Source organism: Fusarium verticillioides, chromosome 2 (assembly GCF_000149555.1).
Source record: "Fusarium verticillioides 7600 chromosome 2, whole genome shotgun sequence".
NCBI classification, from domain to species: domain Eukaryota; kingdom Fungi; phylum Ascomycota; class Sordariomycetes; order Hypocreales; family Nectriaceae; genus Fusarium; species Fusarium verticillioides.
In genome coordinates, this window is record NC_031676.1 from 3,104,899 (window position 1) to 3,131,238 (window position 26,340).

Here is a 26,340-nt window from a genome sequence, read left to right on the forward strand (position 1 = left end):
TCAATTTTCTATAGTCAAAACTAAATATTCTACCTTCCTTACCTCATATCCCGTTCTCCATGGCCATAAACATCCCAGTAACCCGAACACCAAAAAGCAAATTTATTTTTAATTTAAGCAACCCATTTACGGGCGTTCAAGAAGAGTTGGAACCAAGGACCATATTGTCCCCACTCAGCCAGCTGGCGCTCAGGCTTCCATGAGCCAACGTCGGCCATAATGGTACGCTCGGGGTGAGGCATCATGGCGACGACACGGCCGTCCCTGCTCTGCACACCTGCGATACCCTGAGGGCTACCGTTGGGGTTGAAGGGGTATCTCTCTGTAACGGAGCCGTAGTTGTCGACATAGCGGAAGGGAATAAGACCTGAGTCGTTCACGGACTGCAAGTCGTTGGCAGAGGAGAAAGCTGCTCGGCCTTCACCATGAGAAACGACGATGGGGAACGAGGATCCGCTCATGCCACTGAAGAAGACCGAGTTCTCGGACTTGTCTTCGATGGTCACCATAGAGAATCGGCCCTCGAACTGGGTGCTGGCGTTTTCAACTGGGAATGGTTAGCTTCCGCGGCCGCGAATACAAGCAAAATGACGTACCGAATGTTGGCCAGTGCTCGGCTCCGGGGATCAACTCCTTAACTGAAGATTGTTAGCATGATTCAAGAACTAACGAGTAAGATATGAACTCACGTCGAGTCAGCATCTGACAACCGTTGCAGACACCTAGTGAGAAGGTATCAGGACGCTGGAAGAAAGCCTCAAACGTCTTGCGAGCACCGTCATGCATCAGGATGGACTGGGCCCAGCCGTTACCAGCGCCGAGAACGTCACTATCGGATGTTAGTATCGCTTCAAGGGCAAGGAAATTCCGGCACAACGCCAATAATGGATTTACTTACCCATACGAGAAACCACCACAGGCAGCAAGGCCTCGGAATCCGTCTAGAGAGAAGCCGTCAAGGATATCAGACATGTGGACATCAACAGCGTCAAAGCCAGCAGCTCGGAAGGCAAAAGCCATCTCAGCGTGACCGTTGACACCTTGCTCTCGAAGAATGGCAACTGCGTGATGTTAGTATGTAACCGATTCGCAGGACTTTGTGATCTTACCTCTGGGCTTGTACACCAGGCTCTTGATGCTTGTGAGAGCTGGAAGGCTGACATCAGCGGGATCAAACTTGAGCTTGTAGTGTAGGCCAGGATCCCTGTTATCTTGAATAGCCTCAAACTCTGACTGAGCGCACTCGGGGTTGTCTCGGAGCTTCTGCATCTCGTAAGAAGTGCTGGTCCACCACTGTTGGATCTTGGCACGCTCCAGGTCGACGATGGTCTTTGATCTGTACTTGACAAGGAGAGACTGCTTGCTAGTAGGGCGAACATAGCCGATAGTCTTGATAAGACCATGGGGAGGACCACATGTTGCGAAGCACCTCTTGAACTTGATCTCGTCACCTCGGCGGATCTGGAAGATAGCTCCCAGCTCTTCATTGAAGAGGGTATCGAGCACCTTGTCCTCAGACTCAGCAAGGTTGTCAAGAGAAATATCAGCGCCACAACGGCCAGCAAACATCATCTCAGCAACAGTTGTGAGCAGACCACCATCAGAACGATCGTGGTATGCAAGGACAATGTCCTCCTGATGAAGCTGCCACAAAGCATCAAAGAAGTCACGGATGATCTGGACATCGCGAACATCAGGAGATTCGTTACCAATCTGACCGAGTGTCTGAGCAAGAGCGGAGCCACCCATGGCACGGAAGCCCTGAGCAAGGTCAACGAAGACCAGGACAGACTCTCCAACCTCCTCAACACGGCGAAGCTGGGGCGTCCAAGTGCTGCGGACATCTTCGACCAAGCTGAAGGCTGAGATAACCAGTGAGACAGGAGCAGTGACAGTCTGGGACTCAGAAGTGTCCTTGTCCTTCCAGGAGGCCTTCATAGACAGAGAGTCCTTTCCGACAGGAATTGAAACACCAAGTTGAGGGCAGAGCTCCATGCCGATAGCCTGGACAGCATCGTAAAGAGCAGCACCTTCACCAGGGTGACCAACAGCGGCCATCCAGTTGGCTGAGAGCTTAACGCGCTTGAGATCACCGTTGACGGGACCAGGCTTGATGTCAGCAGCACCAAGGTTCATCAAACTCTCAACAACCGCCATACGGGCAGATGCGGCTGCCGAGATGAGAGCGAGGTTAGGCTTCTCGCCCATGGCCATGGCCTCACCACGTCGCTTCTTGTCATCAAGACTGAAGCTAGTAAGGGTGACGGCGACGTCTGCAACCGGAGTCTGCCAAGGACCAACAAGCTGGTCTCGAACAGATAGACCGCCAACAGTACGATCACCGATAGTGATGAGGAAATTCTTTGACCCAACAGAAGGAAGGTTGAAAACCAGCTCTGTAGCTTTAGTGACCAAATCGCCAATGTCAGAGCTGCCGCAGTGCTCGGTGAGACTCTTGACAGCGTCAAAGGGACGAAGGTTCTTCTCAACACGTTGAACGTCTTTGGAGATTCGTCGTCCAGGAGGGAAGAGAACATCCATGGGAAGGTTAATGGGATCAACGGGAGGCTGAATAGTAGGCTCACGATCAGTGAGAACAAGCTTTGAAACACCACTCTCATCCTTGGTAATGGCAGTTCCCACAACAGAGAAGCCACATCGCTCTCGTCGGCAGATGCTAGTGAAGCGGTTGAGACCATCCTTGTTGACGAGAAGAACATATCGTTCCTGAGCCTCGTTACACCAGATCTGAAGAGGAGACATAGAGTTATCCGCGCTCTCAACCTGTCGAAGTTCGAACTTGCCTCCAAACCCAGCGTCCTTCACAAGCTCAGGAAGAGCGTTTGAGAGACCGCCAGCACCAACATCGTGGATAAACGCAATTGGACTTTCTGGTCCAAGGGCAACGCAAGTGTTGATGACCATCTGGGCTCGTCGCTCCATTTCGGGGTTTCCACGCTGAACACTGTCGAAGTCAAGATCCGCTGTCGCATCGCTACCAGTGTTGGACGAGGCAGCACCACCACCAAGCCCAATCAGCATAGCAGGGCCACCCAGGACAATAACATGGGCCCCCTCTTCAACATGGCTCTCTTCCTTGAGAGCATGTTGGGGTCGAACGCTACCGATACCACCAGCAATCATGATTGGCTTGTGGTATCCTCTGTACTCTGGAGCATCGGACCCGGCCTCGTTGGTGAGAAGAGTACGGAAAGTACCGGTCAGGGCCGGACGACCAAACTCGTTATTGAAGCGAGCAGAGCCAATTGGGGCCTCCAGCATGATGTCAAGACTGGAGGCGTAGTGAGAGGGACGTCCAATATCAAGCTCCCATGGCCTCTTGTTGCCGGGAATCAAGAGATCAGAAACCCAGAAACCGGCAAGACCAGCTTTGGGAGAAGAGCCACGTCCAACAGCACCCTCATCTCGAATCTCACCACCACTTCCAGTTGCGGCACCGGGAAAGGGGGAGATGGCAGTGGGATGGTTATGCGTTTCAACCTTGATGAGAGGCTGGACAACCTCGCGGGTGAGCTTCCAGCTTCCGGTGGAATAGTCTGGAGCCCAGTAGTTACCCTCGTCACCGGACCCCCCTTGGATTGAATGTTAGCAAACAAGCTCGAATACTTGATCTCCAACCGGAATTATATTTGTGTAACCAAGACTTACACGGCCGCGTTATCAGAATAGGCGCTGATGACATATTCAGGGTTTAATTTATGGGTGTTCTTAATCATGCCGAACAAGCTGTTCTCCTGGCTGACACCGTCAATTGTCCATGAAGCATTAAAGACATGATGCCGGCAGTGCTCAGAGTTGACCTGAGCAAACATGAATAGCTCAACGTCGTTCTACTGAAATCAGTAATTGATTTTCTTCGTCGGACTTGTGAGTCATACAGGAGATCGACCAAGAGCAGTGTACTGTTTAACCAAGTACTCCATGTTAGGTTGGTCGAGGCCAAGCCCAGCCTGTTTGTTATGGTCCTGGAGAGCGGCCAAGGGACCGCGCTCATCGGAAAAGATGTCGATGACGACGAGAGGGTTTCGAGCACCATGAGCGAACATAGTATTGAGGGCTGGTGGAGAAAGACTGAAGAATTCTGTCATGCGATCATGCAGGATGTCCCGGAAACTCAAATCCTCCTCTCCCTTGAAACCATCCTCGAATTCGATATGGATGACTCGACCTCGTTCGATGCGGTTAACGGTCTTGAGATCGCAGACGAGGGCGATGCTTGTAGCTTTGGAGCTCCATGGGGAAACGTTCCGGGGGCTGACGTAGATATCGACGGCATTCTTGTTGTCGCCGGTTGAGGGAGCATCTGCAGGCTGCTCAATGGCCTCGAGGATCTTCTGAATGCTGCTGAGAACGGCGGCATCCTCAGTCTCGAGGTCGAGGTAGTATTGCCAGGAGCCCGTGAGCTTAGCAACCTTGACGGGACTCTGATCATTGATGCGCTGCACGAGCTTCTGGACTTCAGAAGTCGTGTAGCACGACTCGCCGATCAGGACGTGGTGCATGGTGAATGGATTTGCGAGTTCAAAGCAAGATACGCCTTGACGCTTGTACGCCAACGTCCCGTAGCAGGAAGAAAAAAATAATTGCCAGTTCCGATAAAGGCGCCCCGCCGGGTAGAGGAACAAAGTTTTGCCGCGATTTGCCCTGTTGCCCGTGGTCCAATTCTATCTGCCCATGGCCACCGGAAATCCACTCGCGGATGTATTTTTAAATTCTAGGCGCAAAATATTCCTTGGGGTGTCTGATATTTTACGTATTTTCTCTCAAATACTATATTTCTTTTCAATCCGTCATAATAGTACTGCGACATGGCTTAAGCTCTGCACGTGCCCTTAGCGCGGGGCAATCGTCTGTGGGGTCTTGGAGCTCTCAGATGATTCTCTGAGTCGAAAGTATCAAGCCAGTTTAAGAGGAAATTATTCACGTACATTTTTTCTACCTTGTAGAGATAATATGCTAAGGTACTGAACTGGGTCAATTCAACTGAGTAATAATGTATACACTACCCTAGGTAATAAACCTTATATATCAGCAAGCTATTCTGGGCAATATGACTGTTTTTGGACGGTCCGCATATAAGGTACTGAGCTTTGGATATTGAACCGGTAGCTTGCGAACACCAAAACAATCGATTGACTTCGATATCTATCTAGCGTGAAGTAATCATCTGTTGTATGCTTCTAGGTCATAACTGAAGGGAAATGAAAATAATTGACTCGGCATTCTTAAGCGAAAGGTAAAGTGATATTGCTGAGGTTTTAACTTAGAGAGATGCCATACTTAAGTATACCTAATTTAGCAAGAGACCTGGATTTCTTATTCTTACCTGGTATCTTCTTGAATTTTGTTTTGAAATTTGAGTCGGTTTAATTACCACAAAATTGCGATAATCTGCTGTGGCTGGGCAACGTTTTCATCAATAAAGGTCTAGACGCAGCAGGAACAATAAGGACAATCTCAAGTGTATTCGGTTGCCGGAGAAAAACTGTCTTGTTGTATCAGGGTAAGACATCCATGTGCACTGCCAGCAGACACATCTGAGACGTGGAGATTATCAAATTTAGGCAATCCCGAGAACAAACTGTCATGTTGTTTCGTATTCTCAAAAAATCGCTCTGGCTTGGGAATGAGTTGGGTCGAAAAGCGTCATGATTCAGCAAAACAAGATCGTCATCGGTCGGCGTTTGCCATGACGCCAGCGACATCTGTCGAGAGTTGGAGAAAAAAGTACAAGCAAAAGGCGCAGTGGCAGAGTGGTCTAATGCGATAGACTAGAAATCTATTCTCTTCGGAGGCGTCTGTTCGAATCAGGCCTGCGTCGCTTCAGTACCTTTTTGACACTTGGTATAAGTTTCTACCCTTCAGAACACTCATTTTGTGTATAGTGGATATGCTTAACGCGCTACATTGATTTATTGATTGTAGGGTAGCTATAAAACTGACTGAACTTTTACTATTTCTTACTTTATATAATTCTTACGCTAGACAAATCGTTATTTACTTTAAGGATTTTAGTTTATAGAAGCTAATAAACAGATATTATTAAGTAAGTTACTTATAATAATATAACACTCTTTAAAGGTTAGACATTTTTATCCTTAATCACAATATTGACTCTAGGTCTGGAAGGTTTTAAACCCTCAGGGTATGCTGTTGTGATTATTTGCTGAGTTTTACTACTATATACACTACTTTTCATTGATTTTATTCCTTTATACAACAGTGACTACAGCACAGTGAGAGCCCTGAATCAAACAATGGGAACAAAGCTGTCCCAGGAATGACAAAGAGGAGATGCAGGACTAATTACATTGAGTTAAGTTATTGAACGGCTACAAGGAGGGTGAACGTAAACTCTCTGTTAAGTTTTCTATTAAATATAGACTACCCAGCTGACAGCTTCAAGCTTCTAACTCTTAGGCTTTTATATTTATCAATAGCTTACACCAACTACCAATCTTGGCAGGGCCGAGACTCATGAAGCTCCTATGAGCTTGGCGCTCGGCCTAGAGGCTTACAGAAGAACACAATTAATGAATTGGCACTGAGTAAGAAGAGAGTTTGCACGAAGGCCAATAGTGCATTGTAAATTCATGGCTTGGTTTGTAATAAGTCAATTGCCACATGGGAAGAATCTAATTGTTTGCGGGAAAGGCTTCGCCTCTCTGACCGATGCAATGGATTCGGGTAAAAGAAAGTAGGATCCCCTAGAGACACGAGCAAGATCCTGATGCTAGTTATAGGCATTGTGATGACTGAGACAGATTGTGGTGTCTCGCTCAGCAACACGAGCAAACAATGATGGCTAAAACGGAAATGTCTCTCAAAACCATACCTGATGATCACGTTCCTTTTACCAACATGAATCCATTGACAGGGATGAGATTGGCATTATTCGACGTCATCCATTGACGACGTGTTCAGAGAATGAAGCCATCTTGTGATCGAGGGTCATCGATCGTTGAAATTCGTGCAGACTATCATCGATGTCAACAGTTTGCTGGTAAGGAATCTTTCCATCAGCCTCCTTGGTAAGTGTCTAGATACAGTTTCTATAATTCGACCTGGCTTGATTCTTGACCAATCGGTTTCTTCTGTCATATCAACAGTCTCTCTAAGTGACGCCTTATATCAAGTGAAAGTGAGATATCAACAGAGTGAAAGCCGCAACTGGTTAGGTTGACCAGGCTTGGCATCCAGGCCCGAAGCAAACCTTACTTTTAGGCAACTCTAAAAAAAACGGATTGAGGGGAGATGCTTACAGTCCAGATCACGAATATGATGTTGGTTCTCTCTTTAAGCCCTCCTGTGGACATGATGTGGCGTGTGTGGCGCCTGGGGCTTGCACGCTTTCACCCAAGACAAACGCAAAAAGATGGACTCACCCCTGGCCCACATGATCTACGCCTAGGATCTCTATCCCGATCGGTGCGGCACGTTCCAGTCCATAGCCCCAATAGTTTAGATCTAAGCTGTCTACGTGAGTCATGACCCAATCACGGTCCAGCGCATGCAGGTCCATTCAGGGCGAAATTCTTCGGACCTGACAACCCGCCTAACGAGGCTGGCAACGATGGCCACAAAGGCCCTTCAGGACAAGATGAGCTCCTAGCTCAATGACGGCATTCCTGGCTCGTCCAGAACGTCCTGGGAATATGGATTGGGAATGCGGACCTGTGGGCGAGAACAGCCTACCGTAGAGACCGGCTCTGTGAACTATGGCGACGAAAACAGACAGGCCGATGAGAGCCACACGATGCAGTGCAGCCGTACTGGCTGATCGTGTCCGTCTCTCGAGTTCTTATAAACGATGATGATGCCTCGGAATGGAGCTTGAAAGCCTCATACGGACTCTCTCCAACACCAAATTAATTTGCTAGCTGCGTCTCCGACGACAACTCACACCATGTTGTTGTCACGGGGGCTGCTAGCCTCTACACTCCTTCTCGCCGTCAAGGCACAAGATGGTATCGACCAGGCCGCAGTCAACATTGCTACGGGATTTGCGGAGACTCTCATTCAACATGCTTATACTACTCTTAACGGAGATTCAGGAGGTTCTGGTGATGCTGGAAGCGGTGGAAATCAGGGCCAAGCTTTCGATGCGAGTTTACTCAACAAGCAACAGAATGCAGCCGACAACGATGCCACCGTCACACAGGTCATACAGGGCCAAGTTACTGTCGAGACATACACTCGCCCCGGAGGAGTACTATTCCCCGTGACACTCCTTCCACACCCGAGAATTACGCTTGCTCCGACCCGTAATGACCCTTATGAAAGGATCATTCAGGCTTATACTGGAGGTAACGATGCCACTACGAACCAGGAAATCACAATTGCCGAGCCCTCTGGAACAAGCCCGGGTACTATTCTTGTCGATGTTCCTGGTACTGCTTATTCTTCTTTCTCATCGGGCCAGGCCGGCGCGTTGACAATCCCCCCTTCAACGACAACCCGACAGCCACGATTATATCGGCGTTGCCCAGTGGTGTTGCCATTACTGGCGAGGCTACAAGGACAATTCCAGCGGCCGGAAATGCCCCTGCGACTGTTGTTATCCAGACTCCTTGGGCAGACGTGCCACCAAGCACACCTGGTGTTGGAGGTGCTGGCGCTGGTGGTGGCAACGCTGCAGGCAGTACATCCAATGTTTTGGTGATTCAAACATACACCGGAACTGAGTACATCACCCAGGCTCGAGTTTCCACCATTGTTGGTTCTGGAGGTGGTCAGGGCACAGTAGTTGTCCAGGTGCCTCAAGGTGACCAGAACCCCGGTGGTGCTGTCACGATCCCTCCAAGTGACGGCGGCCATTTTACCACGATTCTCAGGCAATACACAGGAGCTTCTGGTATTTCAACTCCTGTAACAATCCTTGTCCCAACATCGGCAGGACAGGACGGAACAATCATCATTGAGACCTCTGGACCTTCGAGCACATCCGGTAGTGGTGGAGATAGTGATCTCCCTGAAAACCAACCGCAGGTTATTCCACCCAGTGGCGATAACCCTTATTCTACGATCTTGCGACCTCACGCCGGTTCCGATCAGATTACTGAACCTGTCACTTACACTGTACCACCATCTGGTACCAATCCAGGAACGATTATTATCGAGACACCGGCTGTGCGCGCTGGCCAGCAGGGTATCACGCTTCCATCTGACCCCAACAGTGGTTACATAACGATTGTCAGACAGCCCAACAGTGTTATCACTGCACCCAACACTATCACAATCGCACCCTCCGGTGGTCAACCAGGAACGATCATCATCGAGACTCCTGCCCCTCAACCCGGCGATGTCGAGATCACAATTCCTCCTGGTCAGGATGGTTCCTTCGTTACCATTATCCAAGGTCCTACAGGATCCAATGCTGTCACGGCACCTAACACGATCACAATCACTGGGGCACCGGGCCAGCCAGGAACAATTATCATCCAGACCCCAGTGCCTTCTGGAGGTGGACAGATCACTCGAGGGCCTGGTGATCCTTTCACCATTCCTGCTGGATCGGGTCAATATGTCACCATTTTCCGACCTCATAGCGGTGATCCAATTTCGGTTCCGATTACGCTCACCCAGCCAGGTACAAATGGTCAGCCAGGCACTATCATCATTGAGACGCCTGATCCGACTACATCTGCACCAGGAAGTGGGCCTATTACCATTCCTGCTGGAGGTAACAGCCCCTATGTGACTATCTATAGGCCACATAGTGGAAGCCCTATCAGCGCACCAGTCACGATCACCATCCAACCCAGTGGTACCCAGCCGGGAACTATTATCGTTGAGACACCAATACCAACGCTTGAGACCCCCAAAGGCCAGAATGCGGTGACTTCTTCTGCTGCGGGTGGCCAGCCGATCACCATCCCTCCCAGCAAGAACAACCCGTATGTCACCATCTACCGCCCTCACACAGGTGACCCCATTACTGCCCCCATCACCATCACGCAGTCGCCCTCGAATGGACAGCCTGGAACCATCATCATTGAGACTCCAGCTCCGCCAGCTGACACCGTCACTGAGACTGAACCTGGTGCAACCGTGACGGTTCAACCTGATAATCCTGGTGGATATACGACCATATATCGACCGCATACAGGCGACCCAATCTCTGAGCCTATCACCGTCACAACGATTAGTGGTTCAAACGGCCAGCCGGGAACCGTTATCATTGAGACCCAAGGCCCCTTTACGGTCACTGCTACTGGTCCCGGCGGTACTGCCACTATCTACACTCCTGGATCAGATGTCAGCACCACAGTTACGAAGACCGTGACCTTGACAGCTTCAGGAGGTCAACAATCTACCGCGGTTGTTATTGAGACTCCACCTCCAATTAAGGTTCAACCAACAACTGCAATGGTTACGGTGACTGGCCCTGATGGATATGTCACGGTTACTGAACAGTACACCGGGACGAGCGTTATTACGGCCATCTTTACTACCACAATCACTGGATCTGGCACAAATCCAGGAACGGTTTACATAGAGACACCGCCACCAATCAAGTTCGCCCCTACTTCAACGGTCTCTGGCAACGACAACTATGTCACTGTCTATGAACCGTTCCCCGGCCCAGGCATCATTACGGCACCAATTACCGTTACGCAGGCTACTCCTTCCGGTGGGCAGCCGGGTACAGTGATCATCCAGACTCCCGTTGCGGATACCCCCGCGACTACACCGCTGCCAGATCCTACTACCACACAGGGACCTGATGGTTATGTCACTGTGTATCTTCCGTTCCCTGGCCCAGGTGTCATTACCACGTCCTATACCAGGACTCAGGCCCCTTCAGATGGAAATCCTGGAACAGTATTCATTACAACGCCAGCCCCTCTACCTGCTACAACTTCTGAGGCAAACCTCCCGAATACGACCTCTGGAACAGATGGTTATGTGACAGTTTTTATCCCATATCCGGGACCGGGCGAAATCACTGCGCCCATCACCAGGACTCAGCCACCCGCAAATGGCCAACCTGGTACTGTCTTCATTACCACGCCTGTCCCTGCGTTCACTACACCGAAGCAGATGAATGGGTTAACTTCCACGTCTCAAGGAACAGATGGCTATGTCACAGTTTTTGTTCCTTACCCAGGACCAGGCGAAATCACTGCACCCATCACAAGCACCCAGCCGCCTGCCAATGGTCAGCCTGGTACTGTTTGGATCACTACACCTGTTCCTGCATTCACTACACCGAAGCAGATGAATGGGATAACTTCCACTTCCCAAGGAACAGATGGCTATGTAACAGTATTCCTGCCCTTCCCCGGCCCAGGTGTAATTACTGCTCCTATAACAAGTACTCAACCCCCTGCTAACGGCCAGCCCGGAACCGTTTTCATCACAACACCAGCACCACTGTCCACTGATCAGCACAACGTGGCAACTACTACACCTGGTGATCAATATGTGACAGTTTTCCTGCCCTTCCCGGGTCCTGGTGTTATCACTGCACCTATTACCCGCACTCAGGTACCGTCTGGTGGCAACCCAGGAACTGTGTTTATCACGACACCGGCTCCTGAGACTACGGCCCAGCCCCAGACTTCTGCCCTTACTACGGATAACTATATCACCATTTACACCCCCTTCCCAGGACCAGGTGTAATTACCGCACCTATCACTATTACCAAGCCGCCGTCCAATGGTCAGCCCGGAACAGTTCTTATTGAGACTCCTGTTCCATTGAGCTCTAGTGCCGATACCTATGTGACGGTCTACAGACCCTACCCAGGCCCTGGAACGATCACTGCACCAATAACCCTGACTCAGGCTCCTTCCAACGGCCAGCCCGGTACGGTGTTCATCGAGACTCAGCCAACAGAAACGCCGACTCCAATAATGCAAACTACTGATGGTTCTACTCCTCCTATTACCATCCCTCCTGATCCAACTGGTTCTTATGTGACAATCTACCGACCGTATCCTGGTCCTGGCCAGATTACATCTCCCATCACATACACTCAAGCCCCTGTGTCTGGACAACCCGGTACAATCATCATTGAGACCCCCAACCCTGATGCCAATACTGCCACCCAGACAGGACCAGTTACTGTTCCTACCGGAAGCAACAACCCATATATCACAGTATACAAGCCTTACCCTGGCCCCGGCAACATTGATCAGCCTATCACTATCACTGCTGCGACTCCCTCGGGTGACCAGCCAGGCACGATCATCATTGAGACTCCTACACTCGAGGTCAACACCAAGTTTGCGCCGTCGCCAACTTCTTCGCCTCCAGTTACCATCCCGGCTGACAACAACAACTATGTCACTGTCTATAGGCCACACAGTGGATCACCTATTACTGCGCCAATTACTGCCACGACCATTGAACCTTCAGGAGGCCAACCTGGCACTGTGATCATTGAGACACCTGCTCCTGAGGCCCCAACTTCTTCCTCGTCTGATGAGCCTCAGACCACAGCGTCTGCTGTCACCACTTCGGATGGTAACGCGGACTATGTGACTGTATACAGACCCTACCCCGGACCTGGAACAATCACCGCCCCCCTTACAGTTGGAACTGTTGCACCAACTAATGGCCAGCCTGGAACGGTCATCATTGAGACACCTGTGCCTCAAACCGCGCCGGAGACCACATCAGCAGAAGTTACTTCTACCCAAGGAACTGATGGTTATATCACGGTCTTCCGGCCATACACCGGCACTGGCTTCATCACAGCGGCTATCACTGTCTCCACAATTCCTCCATCTAGTGGTCAACCAGGAACCATCATTGTCGAAACGCCTGTGCCTCAGGATCCAATGACAACGACTGGTGATTCTACGCCTGTCACCATTCCACCGGGACCCGGAAACTCGTACGTGACAGTCTATAGACCTCATACGGGTACTGACGTTATCACGACACCTGTGACGGTTACCACTATTGAAGGAGTTAACGGTCAGCCCGGGACCATCATTATTGAGACACCAGTACCTCAGGCGGCAACTTCGACAGATGAGACTACCGAGGCTGCACCGTTGACTGTTTCACCCGGTCCGGACAGCTCCTTCATTACTGTGTATAGACCACATACAGGAACTGATGTCATTACGGCACCTGTGACCGTAACTACGATCCCAGGTGTTAATGGGCAGCCGGGAACAATAATTATCGAGACTCCCGTGGCCCAGGATGCCAATGCGCCTAGCACAGCCCCTGCAAGCCCTGACAGTACCTATGTCACCGAATATCGTCCATATCCTGGACCAGGCAATATCGATCAGCCCATCACGGTCACAACTATCGAGCCTTCCAACGGGAACCCGGGAACTGTTATCATCGAGACACCTACTCCAGATGTCAACACCAAGGTTGCTCAGCCTCCTGTTACGCTCGATCCTGGTCCAGGCGATCAGTATGTTACTGTTTACAGACCTTACACAGGTACTGGGGTAATCACTGCACCGGTTACCGTTAGTACTATTGCACCTTCAGGTGGCCAGCCCGGAACAGTCATCATTGAGACCCCTGAACCAGAGACTCCTGGCTCTAATCCAACAGTGACATTGCCCGCTGGACCTAATGAGTCTTACATTACTGTGTTCCGACCTCATACGGGCACTGATGTGATTACTGGCCCTGTCACGATTACAACTATCGCCCCCGCCAATGGCCAGCCCGGCACTGTCATCATTGAAACTCCTGTTGAGTCTGAGCCTGCCTCTACCCCGGCTCCTGTTGATTCAGTAACGAGCACTCCTGCTCAAGCTAGTTATGTTACGGTCTACCGACATCATACTGGAGCAGATCGTATCACTGCTCCCGTTACTGTCACAACCATTGAGCCGTCAGGAGACGGGCCGGGAACAGTCATCATTGAGACCCCCGATCAAGATTTACCTCCTGTGACAACCTCTGCTGGACCTCTTGCCACCTATGTTACGGTTTACCGACCCTACACAGGAGCAGACAGGATCACAGAACCCGTCACTATCACGACTATTGAGCCGACCAACGGCCAACCCGGTACAGTTATCATTGAGACTCCAGGACAGCAAGCGCCTCCTGTGACGACCATCCCTGATCCTGCTACTTACGTAACTATCACTAGACTCTACACTGGAACAGACCAGATTACAGAACCAATCACGACCACTATCCCTCCTCAAGGTGATCAGCCTGGTACCGTGATCGTTGAGACTCCAGGCCAGCAAGTGCCGCCGGTAACCTCAACGCCTGGTCCTGCTTCATATGTGACCATCACCAGGCTTTACACAGGTACAGATCAGATCACAGAGGCTATAAAGAGCACCATTCCACCTCAGGGTGACCAGCCTGGAACTGTCATCATTGAGACTCCTGGTCAGCAAGTGGCCGCTGTGACCTCCACCTCTGCACCCCCTTCTTATGTGACAACGACAGTTCCCTATACTGGCACTGACCAGATTAGCGTACCTATTGTTACTACTGTTTCTCCCCAAGGCAACCAGCCAGGAACTGTCATCGTTGAAACACAGGCTCCGTTTGTGACAGTCTTTCGTCCTCATACAGGGCCAGATCAGATCACTGGCCCAGTCACTGTATCGACCATTGCTCCCACAGGAGATCAGCCTGGAACAATCATCATCGAGACCCCTGGCGCGGCCCCTGCTGTCACAACTGCACCACCCGCGCCATCGTACGTCACTATCACTACTTTATACACTGGAACAGAGATCCTCAGCGAGCCCACTACCATCACTACGATTCCCCCTCAAGGAGATCAACCTGGTACTGTCATTGTTGAGACCCAGGGTCCTTTCGTGACAATTTCAACACTTTATACTGGAACAGGTGTAATCACAGCGCCGACTGCCCTTATAACCATTCCTCCTCTGGGAGGACAGCCTGGAACTGTTGTTATTGGAACACCAGGATCATACGTCACAACGACTGTTTTGTATACCGGATCTGACTCGATTACTGGCCCCACAGCTTTTACAACTATTCCACCTCAAGGTGATCAACCTGGTACGGTCGTTGTTGGAACTCCTGGATCTTATGTCACAACCACAGTGCTTTACACCGGCACCGATTCGATTACAGGGCCTACAGCTCTCACAACGGTCCCCCCTCAAGGCAACCAGCCTGGCACCGTTGTCATTGCCACGCCCCCTTCGTATGTCACGACAACTATTCCTTACACTGGAACCGATCAGATCACAGCGCCAATCACAGCTACTACCATTCCTCCCTCAGGGAACCAACCTGGAACTGTTATCATCGAGACTCAGGCCCCATTTGTCACGATCTATCGCCCTCACACTGGTATCGACAGAATCACTGCGCCTGTTACGGTTTCGACCATCGCCCCATCTGGTGGCCAGCCGGGTACGATTGTGGTTGAAACCCCTGGCGCAGAACCTCCTGTTACTACATCGCCTCCTGCTCCAACATACACGACACTTTATGAGGAGTACTCCGGCACCGATGATATTACTGAGCCTTTCGTCAAGACAACTATTGAGCCACAAGGAGACCAGCCCGGCACCATTATCTTTGATACTCCTGCCCAGCGAGTCGTGTCCACCAGTGCTGCACAGCCTTCCTATGTTACTATTTACCAGCCTCATTCTGGCCCAGACCGAATCACCGCCCCTGTTACAGTCACTACCATCCCTCCACAGGGAGATCAACCGGGCACTGTCATCATTGAAACACCAGGTTCGGAGCCTGCTATCACGTCGACGCCTGCCCCTGAACCATCTTACGTCACAGTGTATCAGCCCCATACTGGGCTTGACAGAATTACCGAGCCTGTCACGATCACAACTATTCCTCCCCAAGGCGGTCAGCCTGGTACCGTGATTATTGAGACACCAGGAGCGGAGCCTCCCGTGACGTCGGGACCTGCCCCGGAGCCTTCATATGTGACAATGTATCAGCCACATACTGGATCTGATAGAATTACTGAGCCTGTTACACTCACAACTATCCCTCCTCAAGAAGATCAGCCAGGCACGGTTATTATTGAAACCCCTGGCTCGGAACCCCCTATCACTTCAACCCCAGCTCCCGAGCCTTCATATGTGACAGTCTATCGACCTCACACAGGCGCAGATCAGATCACTGCACCGGTTACTATCACAACCGTGGAGCCTCAAGGGGACCAGCCAGGAACCGTGATTATCGAGACACCTGGCTCTGAGCCACCTGTTACCTCGGCCCCTGCTCCCTCATATACCACCATCTACGAGCCTTACACTGGTACAGGCGAGATTACAGGCGAAGTCACCGTCACAACTATTCCTCCTCAGGGTGATCAGCCAGGTACTGTCATCATTGAGACACCGGGTCCGCAAATCGCAAACAAGGGAGCGAACCCTCCTCTGACTATTCCTGCTGGAGACGATAGCTATGTGACGGTCTTCAGGCCTTACACAGGGACCCCTATGATAACAGCGCCTGTCACGGTCACAACTATCTCTCCGTCTGGTGGCAACCCAGGTACCGTTATCATTGAAACATCCGCACCTGAAGCTGCAGCTACATCGGCACCCGAGGATGTTTACGTTACCGTCTACACCATTTACACTGGCACTGGTCAGCTTACAGCGCCAACTACGGTCACAACCATTGCTCCTGTCTCCGGAACTGGCACTATCATAGTTGAGACTCAGGCTGAGGCTACTACTCCGCCGCCTGTCACGATCCCGCCTAGTGACAATAGCCCCAACATCACCGTTGTGCGTCAGTATCCTGGCCCGGGAATCATCACTGCCCCTGTGACCTCTTATGAGCCACCAAGTACGCCTGGACAGCCTGGAACGATTATCATTGAGACTCCAGCCCCCATTTCTGAGACTACATCTGAAGCACCAGGCACCAATGTTACTCTCTATACCTTGGCTCCCTCAGGCGTCAAGATTCCCATCCCTAGTTACGCACCCCCACAAACACCAGGACAGCCAGGAACTGTTTTCATTCAGACTGTGGCCACTGATGCTGAGTCTACTTCCGAGGAGGGCAAGAACGTGACTATTTACACCGACGGTCCTGATTCTCTTACTGCACCGTACACTACCTACTACCCTCCTGACTCCCCTGGAGATCCCGGAACCGTGCTCATTGAGACTCCTCCTCCAGTTCCAACTGGTCCTGCCTCAGTATCGGCAGTGCCCACCACTGATGATTCAGCCAGCAGCATCACAACACCTGCTTCGAGCAATCCCGACGCACTCACCTTGACTCCGAGTGATAGTAACGATGACTTTACTGTCATTGAACCTAATACCAGGTTCGCTGATGCTAGCGAGAATGTCACGCAGATCATCCCCGCAACTGATGGAACCCCCGGAACACAGATCATTTACACACCTGTGGATACATCGGGAGAGTCATCCGTTGGTGCACCAGATACTGATAGTTATGTTACCATCAGTGCGACAGTCACTATTCCTGGCGATCCTTCAACACGTACCGGGTCCAAATCCGACGCCGGAAGTGACGCAGGTACTACAGGCGCGGAAACCAATGTCATCATTATCCCCCCCAGTGGTACTGAGCCAGGGACCGTTCTCTCGCAAACTAGTGTTTACTTGGACCAGGCCTTGGCTGAGCACGGAAATGTGACAATCACCAGGACAGCTCCCAGTGGTGTTACCACAAGGTTCACTACCTACTCGCCCCCAGCCCAACCAGCTGATCCAGGAACCATCATCATTGAGATTCCGGACTACAATGTCACCATTACGAGGGCAGCTCCTGCTGATATCACGACCACAATCACAACCTACTCACCTCCTGCAACGCCTGGCGACCCAGGTACTGTCATCGTTGAGACGCCTGATTATAATGTCACTATTACTCGCGAGGCGCCCGCATCGATCACAAGTCTCCGCACAAGCTACGCTCCTCCCGGAACTCCTGGCGATCCTGGCACCGTAATCGTTGAAACACCAAACAACGACTACAACGTAACCATCACTCGCGGCGCCTCGATTACAGCGCCCTTTACCACATACTCGCCCCCTGGCGCCTCAGGAGATCCTGGAACCATTATTGTTGAGACCCCGGATTATAACGTCACCATTACCCGAGAGGCACCAGCTTCGATTACTGATGTGCGGACGACATACAATCCTCCAGGCACTCCAGGCGATCCAGGGACTGTCATCATCGAGACACCAAACAATGCCTACAACGTCACCATCACAAGGGCAGCTCCCGCTTCGATTACAAGTATATATACCACCTACTCCCCTCCAGGTGCTCCTGGTGATCCCGGCACAGTTATTGTTGAAACTCCGGAATATAATGTCACTGTCACCAGTGACGCTGGCTCTACGGATGTTGCAACAGATGTTGTGACCAGGTATAACCCTCCAGGCACTCCAGGCGACCCAGGTACCATCGCCATCATCATGCCGAACCAGAGGGTCGTGTCGACTTCTCAAGACCCTTCTACTACTGATGATCCTGGACAAAACGTCACTGTCTACAGGCCTGGTCCACGAACTATGACTGGTCCTGTCACTTCATACATACCTCCCGCGAGCCGTGGAGACAACGGTACGGTAATCATCGAGACCCCTGGCCCAGCCACTCCTTTCAACGTGACCATCACCCAGACTATCAGTACCATTACAGCGATCTACACTACCTACTCGCCGGCCGGTGCTGAAGATGATCCGGGAACTATTGTCGTTGGAATGCCGTCTGATCGAAATGTGACCATCACAGAGGAGGTCAGCACAATCACGGCTCCTAACACAAAATACTCTTCCCCTGGCTCGCCTGGCGATCCCGGCACTGTCATTATTGAGGTGCCCCCCAACCACAATGTGACTGTCACTGAAGTCATCAGCACTATCACCTCTCCCTACACAAAGTACTCCCCGCCTACAAGCCGTGGAGATCCTGGTACAGTGTATATCGGGCTGCCCCCAGACTCAAATATTACTATCACAACTGAGGTGGATTCACGAACAGCGCCTTTTACCACTTACTATCCTCCCGGTTCCCAGGGAGATCCTGGCACTGTTCTTGTTGAATTGCCTCCTAGTCGCAACGTCACCATCACCACCGAAGTCGCGAGTCGAACTGCGCCTTATACAACATACTCAGCGCCAGCTAACAGAGGAGATCCGGGGACAATCATCGTAGAGATGCCTCCCGACAGCAACGTCACAATCACCACCGAGGTGCCCAGTAGGACAGCCCCTTATACCACGTATTCCCCACCAGCGAATAAGGGCGATCCTGGCACCATCATCGTGGAGCTTCCTCCTGACAGAAATGTGACGGTCACGACCGAGGTGGCTAGTCTCACTGCTCCCTACACGACTTATTCTCCGCCAAGAAGCAAGGGAGACCCAGGCACAATTATCATTGAATTGCCTCCTGATCGTAACGTGACTACTACAGAAGAAGTCCCTACGCTGACCGAGGCCTATACTACTTATTCACCACCGGGCAACCGCGGCGATCCCGGCACTGTCATTGTACGACTCCCACCTGACAGGAACGTGACTAGAACGACCGAGATTGCTACACTGACTGCTCCGTACACAACCTATTCTCCACCTGCAAACAGAGGCGATCCGGGTACTATTATCATTGAATTGCCCCCTGATAGGAATGTCACCACTACGGAAGAGGTCAGCACAATCACCCGGGTCAGAACAACATATATGCCACCCGCCAACCAAGGAGATCCCGGCACAGTCATTGTCCAAGAGCCTCCAGATACCAACACGACTATCGTTGATGTCGTGCCCACAATCACACGCCCGGCCACTCGGTTTGTACCAGCTGCCACGAAGGGTGATCCAGGCACTGTCTATATCGATGTGCCACCGAACCACAACGTGACAATGACCACAACTGTCAGCACAATCACTCGACCAAGCACAACGTTTGAACCCCCTGCCACTGAAGGCGATGCCGGCACGGTGCTCGTCCAGATGCCCCCTGAGTACAATGTCACCACAACACAGACCATTGAAACAATCAGCAGGCCAGTCACTCGGTACTCCAGCCCTGCTGAGATTGGCGACCCTGGCACCGTGTATCTAGATCTACCACCCGAGTACAACGTCACCGTCACAACCACGATCTACAGTATCACACGACAGAGCACGACCTTTGCTCCTGGTGCTACACAAGGAGATCCTGGCACTATCATCATTGAGATGCCTCCTGAGTATAATGTGACTACAACACAGACTGTTGAGACAATCAGCAGACCAGTCACTCGATACTCGAAGGCCGGTACTGTCGGCGACCCAAACACTATCTATGTTGACCTTCCGCCAGAATATAATGTCACCATAACCACAACAGTCCCCACAATCACGAGACAGTCAACGACATTTGCTCCTGCTGCCACTCAAGGCGATCCTGGAACCATCATTATCGAAATGCCGCCCGAGTATAACATCTCGACAACTCAAACTATCTCTACGCTCTCGAGACCCACCACCCGTTACTCTCGTCCAGGCATAGTTGGAGACCCCGGTACCGTGTACGTTGATCTCCCGCCGGAGTACAACGTCACTATCACCACGACCATTGAGACCATCACAAGACCTTCAACCACCTTTGCCCCGGCTGGAACCCAGGGCGATCCTGGTACCATCATTGTTGAGCTTCCCCCTGATTCCAATGTCACAGTCTCATCAACAGTCCCTACCATCAGCCGCCCTGCTACACGCTTTGCAAGCCCTGCAGCCGTGGGCGATCCTGGCACTGTTTATGTTGATCTGCCGCCAGAGTATAACGTCACCACAACTGAGACTGTCAGCACTATCAGTCGCGTCCACACAACCTTTAATCCAGCCGCAACTGAAGGCGACCCAGGCACTATTTTAATCGAGGTCCCAGTGGACTACAACGTCACTACCACTGAGTTGAATAGTGCGATCAACAGGGTTAGGACTACCTACATGCCTGCTGGTACACAAGGTGACCCGAATACCGTCCTTGTTGAGATTCCTCCTGACTACACCATCACAACAACTGAGACTGTCAGTTCAATTACTCGTGTTCGAACTACTTATATGACTGCCGCGACGCAGGGTGATGCAAACACGGTTCTTATCGAGGTCCCGCCAGACTACAATGTCACATCCACGGAGACCGTGAGTTCGATCAACAGGGTCAGGACGACTTATATGCCCGCCGGAACCCAGGGTGACCCCAACACAGTCCTTATCCAGGTTCCACCTGACTACACCGTCACAACTACTGAAACCAACAGTGGTATCAGCCGTGTGAGGACCTCATATATGACTGCTGCAACACAGGGTGATCCCAATACGGTCCTCATTGAGGTTCCGCCGGATTATAACGTTACATCAACCGAAACCATCAGCACGATCAACAGGGTCAGGACCTCATACTATCCTGCTGGCACCCAAGGAGATCCTAACACGGTTCTCATTCAGGTTCCTCCTGACTACACTCTGACGACGACGGAAACCAACAGTGCTATCACTCGGGTTAGGACCACGTATATGTCTGCTGCCACTCAAGGCGACCCGAACACAGTTCTCATTGAAGTCCCACCGGATTCCAATGTGACGACAACCCAGACCAACAGTGCAATTAGCCGCATCAGGACCACCTATATGCCAGCCGGTACTCAGGGTGATCCCAACACCGTACTAATTGAGGTCCCTGTTGACTACAACGTGACCACCACCGAAACCAATAGTGCGATCACGCGAGTTAGGACCACCTATAACCCGGGTGCAACTCAAGGCGACCCTGGAACAATTTTGGTTCAGGTCCCAGTTGACTATAACGTAACAACCACTGAAACTGTCAGCACAATCAGTCGGGCTAGAACGACATACAACCCTGCCTCCGTTCAAGGTGATCCTAACACAGTCCTTGTACAGGTGCCTGTTGACTATAATGTCACTAGCACCCAAACAGTCAGCACGATCAGTCGGGTCAGGACATCATACTATCCAGCCGCCACTCAGGGAGACCCCAATACAGTGCTGGTCCAAGTCCCGATGGACTACAACGTGACAGTTACCCACACAATCACCACTATCAGTCGTGTCAGGACAACATATGGTCCTGCTGCCACACAGGGAGACCCTGGAACCATCTACGTGGACGTACCGCCGGAGTATAACGTCACTGTCACATCAACTGTCAGTACGATTTCGAGAGCTTATACAACCTATTCTGCGCCTGGTACACAAGGTGATCCAGGAACCATCTGGGTAAGGCTGCCGCCTGCATATAATGTGACAACCACTCAGACCGTCCCCACGATCACTCGTATGTCTACGACATATGCTCCTCCAGCTACACAGGGTGACCCCGGAACTTTCATTGTGCAGGTCCCCCCTGACCGTAATGTCACTACCACTGAGACTGTTCCCACGATATCTCGACCTGCAACCAGATATGTGGCCCCGGCTACTCAGGGAGATCCGGGTACAGTTGTGGTGCAGATGCCACCACAGTACAATGTCACTACAACACAAACCGTATCAACTATCTCTCGCGTGGCTACGGCATATAACCCTCCAGCTACGCAGGGAGATCCAGGTACTATTGTTGTGCAAATGCCACCTTCGTATAACGTCACGTCAACACAGACTGTTTCAACCATATCCCGACTTACAACTGCATACTCAGCCCCTGCTACGCAAGGTGACCCCGGAACTGTCTGGGTCCGGGTACCTCCTGAGTACAACGTCACGTATACGACTACAGTCTCAACTATTTCCCGACTTACAACCACATACGCACCCCCGGCTACTCAAGGCGATCCGGGCACTTTCATCGTGAGAGTACCTCCATCTTACAATGTCACCACGACGCAGACCGTGTCAACCATTTCACGTGTTGCAACAGCTTACTCGCCGCCAGCCACCCAAGGAGATCCTGGTACTGTCATTATACAGATGCCTCCAGCTTATAACGTCACTACTACCACGACTGTCTCAACTATTTCCCGGCTTACAACAACTTACGCACCGCCAGCTACCCAAGGCGATCCAGGTACCTTCATTGTGCAGGTACCTCCCAAATACACTGTTACGACGACACAAACAGCCAGCACTATTACCCGACCTACTACTGTCTTTGCGCCTGCACAAACTCAAGGCGATCCCGATACTGTTATCGTGCAATATCCCCCTCCTTACAACGTCACGGTCACTACAGCTGGACCGACAACGCTCACTGCTCGATATACCACATACTCACCACCTGGCCAACCTGGCGATCCCGGTACTGTCATCGTCGAGATGCCACCGAGTCGCACAGTCACAATCACTACAAACGGCGGCACTACGATCTCTACCCCTGTTACCTCCACTTATGCTCCGGGTGAGCCTGGCGACCCTGCCACCGTGGTCATCGCAACCCCAGCTCCCCGATCTACTACATCTACAACATCTTCCAGGCCGCTCACCACCAGCAGCACTACAACTACTGCGCCTGCAGCCACCGTCTCCTTCAATTGTGATGTTTACGGCTACCTCATGCAGAAGACGGCTCTCTACCGTGTCGAAATCACATCTGGTAAGACGACTCTTATCAAGAGTGATGTCGGCCCTGGTGGTTGGATCAACGCCATCGGTTACAACCGTTTCGACAACTACATCTACGGTATGCATATGGACGACACGGGTTCTCAAGTTATCCGTATCGGTGGCGACGGTGGTTGGACACTTCTCGGCACTCGTACCAATGATCGTCTCGTTCAGATGGGTGATATTGATAACCAAGGTCGCTTCTGGATCTCGAACCAGGGTGAAGGCTGGTGGTGTATCGATCTCATGCCAGGCTCATCTACTTACGGCAAGATTCTAATGAGCGGCACCGCCAAGAACCCCCTCAACTCTGCTGATTGGGCCTTTGTCCCTGGAGGAGGCGACTTCATGTACTCCATCATGTACGACGACCAGGGCAAGACGTCCACGCTGTGCAAGTTTAGCCGTACGTCATACACATGGACAACCATCCAAGGCTTCGGTATGATTGCTGGCCAGAACGTATGGGGAGCTGCCTATGCCTCACAAGACGGAACCCTCTACGGTTCAGAGAATACCAGCGGCCAGATCTGGAAGTTCCCTATCGCCCCTTCGGTTGGAACTCCCAAGTTCGTGGCTACAGGTCCATCGTCGTCCTGGAACGATGGTGCAAGGTGTATCGACAGTCAGACCCTATAAAGCTAAGACGCATAGGGTTTCGACACCTAATCCCTTTCCTATGTCTGTTTACAGTCGGACTCTCTAAGAAGTCACGACCCGAATTCGTTTCCTATGTGTCCACTGTCGGATCCTCGAGTCTCAGACCAAGAGTTTCTGACACGAATTCGTCTCCTATGTCGATATCTGTATTTGTACCTGTATCTGTACTTGTACCTGTATACGATGTATAATAGCTAGTTATTGTTGAGATTGTTAGTGTATTTGCTTCCATAAATTGACAGCACTTATCTTGTTCATAACGTTCTGATCTGTGCCCACCATTTCACTTCCTTTACTTGAGGGTACAAACGTCGATCTCGTCAAGCAACTACTCCGCTTCGAAGCCGGCCATATCATCCTTAGGCGTATCTCAAGACTGTAAAGATTGGCTACACCAGGATATGTTGCCTGCCGCTTTACCTCGTTCAATCGAGTGAACATTCCTACAAGCGAACTGCGAAACGTTTCAATCAAGGATTTGGACCTAACTTTTCCCCCAAGCCTCACAATTTCTTGCTGAAGGGCAATCAAGGGTAGTGCAGTAGAGATGCTGCTTTGAGTCTGTGGACTGTCACCGCACTAGGCACTTGCTTATTGTAGCTTCATCTGCAGTACTGACGCTCCGAGCGCACCTCTGCCGCCATCGCCACTCAATACTGGCTCGCTCGTACGCATTCGTGTCATTTTGTGAGAAGTTTGTAATAAGAATAATACTCGAATGATCGTTACCCCGTGTTACCTGATATAAGTCAAGATTCTCGAGTGACATTCATTTAGTTCCTGTAGATCACATCGCTACCCGCGTTTTAGTAACCTAATTACAAGCTTGTTATAAACCTAAGACAGATCATTATCCATTCCTAGAACACGTTTTCTCTCTATGGCCACACGGCAACCTCATCTGCAATAACCCAAGGGTTTCGCAGGCATAGAAGATTCGACATTCTTATAGTGATGTCCAACAGAGGTTAATCTGGGGCGTTAGGCTCTAGTTGCTGAGCTTCATTATGAAGGCTTGAAGAAAGAGTTATCATAGATGTCATATTGATACATGTTATTGAAATACGACACGGCCTCCGTAGGTCGACTTGTTGGCAAGCTTAATATTAACATCAGCGATGTTGCATTATTCACCATGGTCATTCCCGACGACACGTTTTACTCCCCATATCAGAACCTCGATCAGGAAAGGTTCTGGTTAGTCGTTTCAGCTTCTCATTTTCAACTTACCTTCCCCCTTATTCTTCATTTCTGATTTTCCACTGAATGGTTGCGGATTCTCAAATTTGATTTAAGTACTTGCAGCCATTGTCTGTCTTTTAGAATCTCGTCTAAGAAATCGGGCCTGAGGTCTGAAGGTTGGCAATCTGACCAAGCCAACCAGGAGCACATTTCCTTAGTTCCCAGCAATCCATATAGCCCCATAAGCCATGAACCTGAGAGTGCTTTCTGACCACTAGTTGACTGGTTTCTTGGCCACTATGTCAATACTAGTCCATCTGTTCACGAAACAGCGGCTTCCGTGCAGCTTGCAAGGAGCCCAAGCTTGTGATAGAGAAGCACTTTCACTTGCAATATTATGCGTAACTAAGACAGAAAAATAGCTCAAGTCTGAAAGTTCATAGCCGTAAAATACCACCAAGTTGATAGACTTTCGAAGCAAACGCTCAAAGGACAGATATTTTATCAATTTGCCTTCTCAAAGGTCAGCTATATAAGGACAAGTTACAACAGGTCAGATCAACGGTTTCTGGGCTATCAACCAATTACATGCTTGACGAACGTTTCCAATCTTTTGATCCCTTGGCATGCGGGGAGTTTTGTTTAATACCTTTCTCTGCCAGCTTGGTCAAGGGATGAGGGAAAAAGTTTGAAAAACGTGCAATTATATAGATCTCGACGACCGAATTGCCAAGTATTCAGGGGGACAATTTCAAGGATAAAAAAGACTCGAGTATCGTACCTTGGTTACTCGCCGAATGTCCAATTCCCCTAGGTTCGCAACTCAGAATTTCGTATCAACGAATTTCAAAATTCCAAAGGAAGCTTCGCAATCAAATTTCTTCAGAGAATCTTCCCTCAACTTCCTACTCAGCATCACCGGGAGTCACCCAGCTCCACGAGTCTACGTAACCTTCCACAGGAAGA

General features: G+C 50.8%; 2 protein-coding genes and 1 non-coding gene across 3 annotated transcripts; 2 read left to right on the plus strand and 1 right to left on the minus strand.

Annotated features, from left to right (window-relative positions):
• Positions 1–113: 113 nt before the first annotated feature.
• Positions 114–4,523, minus strand: FVEG_03991 (phosphoribosylformylglycinamidine synthase; the record flags this gene model as incomplete). The annotated part of the gene is made up of 7 exons (XM_018891674.1): positions 114–547; positions 597–638; positions 690–829; positions 899–1,061; positions 1,110–3,576; positions 3,672–3,851; positions 3,900–4,523. 7 exons carry the CDS (start codon positions 4,521–4,523, stop codon positions 114–116), a joined length of 4,050 nt encoding a protein of 1,349 aa, XP_018748230.1.
• A 1,237-nt stretch (positions 4,524–5,760) lies between these two features.
• Positions 5,761–5,842, plus strand: FVEG_15378. Its single transcript has one exon. It is a non-coding gene; the product is annotated as a tRNA-Ser (tRNA).
• A 1,666-nt stretch (positions 5,843–7,508) lies between these two features.
• FVEG_03990 (hypothetical protein) lies at positions 7,509–24,452 on the plus strand. The gene is made up of 2 exons (XM_018891673.1): positions 7,509–8,411; positions 8,444–24,452. Exons 1-2 carry the CDS (start codon positions 7,928–7,930, stop codon positions 24,169–24,171), a joined length of 16,212 nt encoding a protein of 5,403 aa, XP_018748229.1. The 5' UTR covers positions 7,509–7,927; the 3' UTR covers positions 24,172–24,452.
• Positions 24,453–26,340: the final 1,888 nt, after the last annotated feature.

Bases quoted from the DNA above. Each gene is read 5' to 3' on its own strand.
- FVEG_03990 (XM_018891673.1), top strand. From the start codon at position 7,928: ATGTTGTTGTCACGGGGGCTGCTAGCCTCTACACTCCTTCTCGCCGTC. The intron at 8,412-8,443 runs GTACTGCTTATT...TCATCGGGCCAG, and splicing joins TATTCTTGTCGATGTTCCTG to GCCGGCGCGTTGACAATCCC.